The 8,789-nt window shown below is 58.0% G+C and overlaps 1 protein-coding gene across 1 annotated transcript in view; it reads right to left on the minus strand.

The window, feature by feature from the left end:
- Positions 1-8,360, minus strand: part of MYT1 (myelin transcription factor 1) — a 36,306-nt gene extending 27,946 nt beyond the window's left edge. Inside the window, exons 1-3 of the mRNA XM_014532845.1 lie at positions 8,265-8,360; positions 1,134-1,188; positions 640-670 (exon numbers count right to left, since the gene is read on the minus strand). Of these exons, the coding sequence (XP_014388331.1) occupies positions 640-670; positions 1,134-1,188 (86 nt within the window). The 5' untranslated portion in view covers positions 8,265-8,360. The remainder of the gene's footprint in view (positions 1-639; positions 671-1,133; positions 1,189-8,264) is intronic.
- Between the last annotated feature and the right edge of the window lie 429 nt (positions 8,361-8,789).

An 8,789-nucleotide genomic window follows, 5' to 3' on the forward strand; every position in this document is an offset into this window, starting at 1 on the left:
GTGCTGGGGCGGGTGGAGGGGGAAGGGTGCTGGTAGGCAGGCACGTAGGCACTGGGGTGGGTTTCCTTCGGCCATCCCCACCCCAAAGGCTTTGGCCACACCCAGGACAGAAGCCAGCAGGTGAGAGCACCTCAGCCTTAGCCTCCAGGAGGGGCCTGGCCTCCAGCTCGGACCAGCACTCACTGTGGTGGGCTGTCCTCCCTCCTCCTCAGGGCTCGGCCCCTAGCGGTGTGGCCTGGATCTGCAGTCGCAGACTCTGCCACAGGAGACCCCAACACACCGTCTGCGTTTCCCAGTCAGTGGAAGCCTCGGGCCCTGGAAGCCTGTTCCATCTCCAGCCAAATGGGCCTCAGACCGTCTGACACAGAGCCTTTGTGACCAAGAGAGCCCTCACGACTGCAAGGGACCCTGTGACAGCCCTGCCGGTGGTGGCCAATGCGCACAGGCTGTGCCGCTGCCATGAGGCGGCTGGGTGATGGGGGAGGGGGGGCGACAGCTGACACATGCCAAGGACAGAGAGGCCTCGTTAGGGAACAGGGCCCGAGGTGCAGTCGGTCAATCCCAGGAGCCCGTGGGGGACATTAGGACGTGCAGGGTCATAGGCGCAACACGCTCGGCACCAGCGGGGAGTCCTCTTACCTGAGCTCGGCACCTGTGGGCTCCAGGGGTGCTGGTGAGAGACAGGAAGCACGCAGAGTCAGCATTAAACGAGCACAGTGGAGACATGGCAGCCGCCCCGTGCCGCCTCCTCCTGACCTGCCAGTGCGCCTTAGGTGCAACCTGGGGAGGGCTGGTGTCTTTGGAGGGACAAGTGCCCCCACCCAACACAGGCTCCTGGGCCCTCAGAGCCAGTGAGGCACCTCTTCTCTAACTGCACAGAGAACACCCTGCGGAGCTGCGTCTGCCTGGCACCTCGCCCGGCGCTCTGTCTGGGAGAGCCCCGCAGCGCCCACAGCGCCCTGAGGCCGCCAGAGGCCTCAGACTCAGGCCCCAGCCAGGGAGGAGCAGGCAGGCCGGCCTCGCTGTGGGCTGCTCTCCTGAGGGACCCCGCGGGAGGTGGCGTCCACAGCCTCGGCCTGGGACTCGGACAGAGCCAGCTGTGGCACCAGGATGGACGGGGAGGCGGCACTCACCTCGCAGGGCCTTGGATCTGGTGCGAGCGCGCATCTCCTCGTTCTCTAAGCTCATCTGCAAGTAGAAGCAGCTGTCACGTTCAGGGAAGACAGGCCTGCCTGCGTGCTTTCCAGCCCAGCTTTGCTGGTGAAGTCGGGCTTGCGACACCGCATCCAAGGAATGGCTCCCAAGGCAGGAAGACCTGGGACCTGGAGCAGCAGGCCCCCCACTTCCGGGTCCTCCTGTCCCCTGCGCCTGTCCCATCCCGACCGAGGAGGGTGGGGCCTGCTCCCCCCTCTCACAGGCACAGGGGCTCAGGTACCAGGGCAGTTCACCAGCACAGACTCCACCCCACTGGGCCCCGGTGCCCAGCTTCCTGCTGGAGCTAACGTGAGGGTCGTCCGGTCAGAAAAAGGTTGCCGGGACCCGGATGGACTATCCAGGAAGCATCCAGAGGTGGGACAGCTGTGAGCTTCACTGTCTGCTGTCCCAGGAACAGTCCAAGGACAGGTGGCCTGAGCTCAGGGACCGTCCCTAACGTGGGGCAGGTCGCCCCTGCGTGTGTTCCTAGGGGCACCAGGCTGCTCGGCATGCCCCGCCCTGGGGACTAGAGACACATCCCTGTGCACGTTCTAATAGCCGCGCCGACAATGTGAAAGGAAACAGCTAAAACTAATGCTAATACTAAACTTAGCCCAAGCTACCCCAAACTATCATTTCAACAATGATTGATATGAATGAGATTGTGAATGAGACTTTTGTTCTGTAGTAACTGAGAAACCTTACATGTCTCCTGGTCTCAGCACATCTGCGTGAGCAGCCACCTGCCACCTGCCCATGGCCACCAGGCTGTGGCCTGCCCAGAGGCGGAGGCCGTGTCCGTGAGAGCCAGGCTGGGGCATGAATAAAGGCCACGGGTCAGCTCGCCAGACCCACCGGCCCCTACCTGATGCCACTTCTCCCAGGAGAGGCTGAGTGGCACCTGCGAGGGGACAAGGCACAGTCCAGACCAGCGGTCACCAACCTCCCAGACCTCACGGACCACCAGTGGTCCGCAGACCACCGATTGGCAACCACTGGCCTAGACGCCACCGGAGCCCATTAGTGATGCCCCCACAGTCCCCGCCCCGATCCACTTCGGAGGGGGACACGCCCACACTGTCCTCCAAGGAGTCGCGGGGGAGCCCCGGGAATTACAGGTCATCAGACGGATCCTTGGCCTGTGTCACTCATGACACATCTGGGCAGCAGGCGATGACGAGGTAGGAGGTGGGCGCTGAGCAGGAGCCCCGACATGCTCTGTGTCTCCAAGAGAGAGCGGCCTCTGCCCGCTACCCACCCCAGGAGGCCCTGGGAGAGCGGGCCGCACCACTCACCACGGTCAGGAAAAGGTGGAAGCAGCCCACCTGCCTCAGGCCACCACGGAGGCTGCCGGAGGGACAGCGGACAGTGGGGGAGACGTGTCGGGAGAGAGGAAGCCAGTGCAGGGGGAGCGGAATCTGGGGTCGCCCCTGGGAAGACAGGTGGAGGGATCCCCCCAAGTAGTGAGATGAATTTTGCAGAGGGAAACTCCCGCAAGCGGCACCAACATATGATGATGCCTGGGGTGACTTGTGCAGGGGCGGGCGCGGGCCATGCTCTGAGTGCAGCTGTCCAGCAGCAGGAGCCGGGCTGCACTTTCCATGTTGGAGACCAGGCTCCCCGCGGACCAGTGGCTCACACGGGAAGTGAAAAGAGGAGCAGGTGTCCAGGGGGCTTCATTACCCTACGAGCCTTCCAAAGCACCTGTGGGCCGCAGCACGCCAGGCAGGACGCACCGCGACACTGACGCCTGGCTGCCAGGCGCCTGCTTGCAGCTGAAATGCAATCTACCGCTCGTTTTTGGTGATGTTTCCCAAGGAAGTTGGCAAGCACCCTGCTAGGTTAAAGTGTGCCTTGGTAATTTGGTTATCTGCAGATAAATTATTCAAAGAGCAGAGAACAGAGAAGGTGGCAGGGGTGGGTTGTGGGTGCCGCCTCCAATGGCAAGCCCTTTGTCGAGCTAACAGCTGTGGCCTCTGTATCGGAGGGTCGGTCAGTGAGAAGTTCTCCTTGGGGCATGCGGCTTTGATTTTAAAAGGGAAAAACTGAATTACAGGAGAAAAGGTGGGCTGGCTCTTTAACATGAGAGTGAATTGGGGGCCTGGCAGCCAAGACCGCTTGCTGAGCTGTTTGGAACCGGTGGCTCTGGCTGCCTCGGGAGCACCGGGCAAGGCTGTGATGACCCCAGCGAGCTCCAGGGCTCCTGGAGAAAGTGGAGCGCCTCCGGCTGAGGGCACCACTCTCGTCCCAGGTGGAGCCGGCGCACCCAGCAGCCCCCACCCCGCAAAGGCAAGGAGACACATCCCCATTTTTCATTCATTTATTGTTTAAAAACCCTCCTCTTGTTCCAAGCACAAATCCATCAAGTTTCTGTTTTGGCGTGGCCCCCAGATAACTGCACAGCCTCTCCCCTTGAGGGGGAAGGCCCCTTGGCACAGCCGAGCCTCCAGCACCCGCTCTCCCGGGGGCAAGCGGCCCAGACCCTCCTGTGTTTCTGTAACTCCAGCTCGTTCTGCCACAGGAGCCTCTCACACTTCCCGTGCTCCTTAAACTGCTCTAAGCTCTCATTAATATTTCACTAGTTCTGCCTTCAAAAGGAAAACTGGGGGGGGGGGTAATTTACAGATGCAGACGCACCAGCGTGGCCACATCTGCGAACCAGAGTGGGTGGTCCTGTCCTGCGTCACCTCAGGACCCACATCAGCATGAGGCTCTCCCTGCTGTCCCCACGGCTCTCACAGCCACGGGCCACGGAGACCAGCCCTCGTCCGACCCGTCTGCATATTGCCGTTGCCCAAACTGGGTTCCCTGGATTGAACATTTACAAGCTGGGAACCAAACAAGCCCATGTGGTCAGCAGCCTCCAAACCTCATCTGGACTCTGGGGCCGCGGAGGTGAGCCAGGAGCTCAGGCCCAGCCAGTGACAGAGCGGTCAGGGAAGGGCACTCTGTATCCAGGAGGGTCCAGTCCACACGGCCCACAGGCTTTGTGCATCTTCACTTTTATCCCAGAGGCCAGGTCTGTCCCCCAAGTTCAGGGACTCTAGGGTGGTCTCTGGAGATGCCCTCCCCCCCTCGAGCCCCCAGCCCTACCCCGTCTATCACCTCTCTCCCTCCCTTTCACTCCTTTCTTCTCTGTTCTTCCCAGGCCTTCACAGCTGAGGAGCCTCCCTGCCCTTCTGCGTAGACAGCTGAGGCCCAGCACTGAGGAGCCTCAGACAACGTGCCTGCCAGCCCGAGAGTCCCTCACTCTAGAGTCAGGTGAGAGATTGCTCAGGGGCTGCTCAGACTCGGGACCTTGGTGGGGAGGGAGGTTCAGTGGGTCAGTGAAAACCTGAGGACATGTAGGCTGCCTCAGGGTGGGAGGTGCTCAGAACTGGGGAGCAAGGAGCACCCTTAGGTGTCAGCTCCTCTCAACAGTCAGGCCTGCTCCCTCCCACTCCGCCCTCACAGCCCTCAATTCCATCTGAGATAAGCTCCTTCATTCCTGTTTCGAGGTCACTGTCCTTCAGAGCAAGGTGCCGTGGCCTCGCTCTGCTCAGAACATATTATGGAAGGATGGACGGATGGACGGATGGACAGACAACTGGGGAAGGCGGCTGAGCACACACCCGGGCCTCGGGCTGGGCAGGTCCCAGGGGCCTCAGGGATGCTCGCTGGCCCTGGGATGCAGCAGGAGGAGGTGATGCTTCATTTTATTCGGAATTCGCTTCAACAGCTGCAAAGCTTAGGGCAATTTTTGAAGCCACAAGGTCATATGCATTCTAGTGTCTCTGGAACAGACCTAGAGGAAGAGAGGGGAGCACCCACTGATCCCAGGAGACCACAGGCAGCCCCGCCTGAAAGATGGGGTGACATGGAGTGAGGAGGGCAGAGGGACATAACAGGATGTGGCCGGGAACTGGCCATCACCGGCCCTATGGGCTCCAAAGGATCTGCCCAGTGTCCCCTTTCTCCAGGGGGGTGGGGGTCTGGGCTGGTTCTGGGCTCAGCTGAGGGCCGCGCCTGCGGGAGCAAGCACTGTGGCTGGCTCCACACCCACCCGGCAGCAGCTCCACCCCAGGACCAAGGGCAGCCTTCAGGTACGCTCCTTGCTCCTCTCCCCTGGAACCTTTCAGAGCTCCCCTGCCTGCACACCTCCCGGCTTCCCTCTTCTCTGAGCATGCACCTGTGTGGACAGGTGGCCCCAGAGCAGCCTCTGCTTCACAGACAGGCAGGTCCTGCACCTCCAGAGCCCTCGGCACACAACCAGCTCCCCATCCTCTGATCTCTGAGGCTAAACCCCTCACCCACACGCCTGCACCCTTGACGGCTGGCGTCACAGCTCTCCTGGCTCCCTGCAGGGAGTCCCACTGCATGTCTGACATCTTCTGACTCCACCCATTGTCTGACCTCCTGGCAGCTGCAGACACTGCCTCTGTTTTGCTTGCAAAAAGGACAGCCATGGAGTATTATTGAACACATGTTTTGGGAAGGGTTCTCCTGACACCTCTAAGCATGGGGTCATGGCTCACTCCAGCCCCAAGTTAAAATGTAAAGCTACATAATGACACCCTGATGAAGCAGCCATGTCTGATCTCTCTCTTTAAAATTCCACCATAAATGGAATTTGTACCTGCCCAGAGGTAGAAATCAGGTACCTCCCTCCCTTGTCAGGAGCCCCAAGCAGGGGCCAGGAGAAAGCCTGGCTGGATGTCATGCAATCCACCTTCTCCATAGCATAGCTCTAGTCATCCACTGAATAGCAGTGTTTCATTCTTCAAGGTCAAGAAGAGGTATAAGGACCTACAATCAATGCCTGCTCCTTTTCTCCTTAGGTTTAAACACACACACAGCTCTAGCTGGTTTGGCTCAGTGGATAGAAGGTCAGCCTGTGGACTGAAGGGTCCCGGGTTCAATTCCAGTCAAGGGCACATGCCTGGGTTGTGGGCAAAATCCCCAGTAGGGGGCATACAGGAGGCAGCTGATCAATGATTCTCTCTCATCGTTGATTTTTCTATCTCTCTCTCGCCATTCCTCTCTGAAATCAATAAAAATATTTTTTAAATAATAATAAATAAAATAAAATAGCACACAAACACACACACACACACACACACACACACACACACACACACACACCAGCCAGCACTTCCCCTAAACTCACACCACCTAATCTTTTCTAAGGGCCCCTTCCCAGCCCACCTGGGAGCTGTCCGCATGACTGGTGCTGAATCCAGGGTCAGAAGGTGAACACCTCCCACAGAAGAACCGGGTCCTCTGCTCCGCTGCCCTCCAGGCACTGAGCTGTTCCTCACCTCACCCACCTCCTGACTGAGGCCAGTCCTGCTTTGCCACATGGCTCTCTGCTGTCCCAAGGCCAACACGTCTGTGCTGCGGCCTCCTCAGCCCACAGTGTTCGGATCAGAACAGCAGTTCAGGCCCTACCTGCCGAGGTAGAGAGACAAGTCTCTCTTGTAACAGCCAATGCTTCCAGAGAACCAAGCGTGGCCCACAGACTAGTGCATGGCAGGTCCCACACCCTGAGCTCTTCAGGCCAGAGCCACAGTGGCAGCACTTCCCTGTCATCCTCACAGCGCCAACGCCCGCAGGGTGCATCCCCAGGCCCTTGGCCTCAGATCAAGTCCAGGCGGCCTCCTTCTATGCTGCTTCACATGCCCTGTGTTCTTGCACGTGGAGGCCTGTGGCAATCCTGCAGGGAAAGTCTTTCGGTGCCATTTTCCCTGCAGTGTTTGCTCGCTGCATGTCTCTGTGTCACATTTTGGCAGGTCTCAGGATGTTTCAAACTTTTTCACTATTGATATATCTGTTATGGTGTTCTGTGATGAATGATCTTTGATGTTATTATTGTAATTGTCTTATATGGGCCATGAGCCATGCCCATATAAGACAGCGAACTTAATCAATAAATATTGTGTGCATTCTGACCAAAAAAAAAAAAAGTGAATGACTCACTGTCTTTTGATACCTGTTTATTGTGGACGCCTGGACCCACAATAGCTCTGAGGCTGCCTGTCACTTTCTGGTCACGTGATCTCTGTTTAGCAGCTCAGGGCTGGGATGGGGTGATGCATTTAAGGGGGAAACAAAAACTCAGTGATCAAGATAAAACAATAGTTTAATGAAGTATTTTAACACATTGAAATTAATGCAGGAAATCCATGATTTAAAAAAATGCCAAAAATTTAATAAAGGCAGGGTTGGTGTTACTGCCTTTTCTTTTGGCCTCAGGCTCCAGATGGCACCAGTCACCAAACAGGAAGGAAAGTGTGGATGGAGGTGCTAGGACAGACCCTGAAAGTGCCCAGTCCAGTCACCAGGTTGGAAAGAAAGATGTTGGGCTTTGAGAGTGAACTACCAGCACCCTCAGAGGAGGTTGTCACCCAAAACTTTGTAGCCCTGGCTGCCTACACTCTGGGCAGTCACATCTTGGTGGCCAAACCTTGGGTCATGGTTTGGAGCCTTGTCAGAGAGTGTCTTCGTGTCAAGAAAATGAGATCAGAATCTGAGATCTGGGAAGGGAGGCCCACCAAGCCTGCTGTTGCCTGCACTTTCATCTCTGAGGGTCACCTGACCCTGGGGACCTGCCTTACCCGGAGAACATCATGGGAAGTTCTAGAATTAGAGGCATGGCGTGGCTGCCAGCACACGGGATGTCCTGGGTTAGGGAGCAGTCCCACAGAGGGCACCTCAGCCACCGCCACCAGTGAGTCTTAGGCCAGCGTGACCCATCTGCCTCCACCTGGGGAGATCGACATAAACGAGGAAGCACACCTCACGAGTCCCGAGGGACTCAGCCTGCCCCGGGCGCAGAGAGGACAATGCAGCAGGGGCTGAGGACATCAGGGAGCCTATGCGATGGCCTCAGAACAGGGACCTGGCCCAAGTGAGGCTACTGTCACCTGTGGATTTGCTCTATTCAGCCACTCTTCTCCCTTTGTTTAAAGTGCCCCTGGCCCCACCCAGCTTTGCCTAATCTAGACTGATGACCAGACAAACGTCACCTGTGCTGCTCCAGGCCGGGGGTGGGCCTGCCTGGGGCAGGGCAGGTGGCCCTCTGAGTGCCTCACCTTGCTGTGTCCGTCCAGAAGCCTCGAGGTCCTGCAGTTGCTGGCCTTGTCTCCGTGTGTCCACCTCTGGCTCAGCAGCTCACCCCGGAACTCATTTTCTGAGGCAGAAAAAGGAAACAATGAATGTGGCTGTGCGTCCCGAGGACAGAAGCCGAGAAATGTGGGTCACGTCTGCACAGCCATCTACAGCCCCTTCCTGGGATCCACTGCGAGACACGCAAGACTCGTGGAGGAACATCACTTCTGACTGGGACACCTGCAATTGGGGTTACAGGACAAACTGGGGGCTTCCACTGAGGGGACCCTGCTCCCCTCGGCCTGGCTCCCAGCACTTTCCTCTGCGACGCGCCCCCAGTTAATGTTTAATTCCTCACAGAAACTCCAGCCTCTGCAGAGGCTGCGGCATCAGCTGGACGTGACAAAGAAAGGCCTTGTGTGCCTATTCCCTGTGGCACTCTGTTTCCATGACAACTAGCTTTCCACAACAGGCAGCAGCAGCGTTTCAAAGAAAGGCCATCAGTAACC

The sequence above is a fragment of the Myotis brandtii genome, unplaced genomic scaffold (assembly GCF_000412655.1).
Source record: "Myotis brandtii unplaced genomic scaffold, ASM41265v1 scaffold915, whole genome shotgun sequence".
Classification (NCBI taxonomy): domain Eukaryota; kingdom Metazoa; phylum Chordata; class Mammalia; order Chiroptera; family Vespertilionidae; genus Myotis; species Myotis brandtii.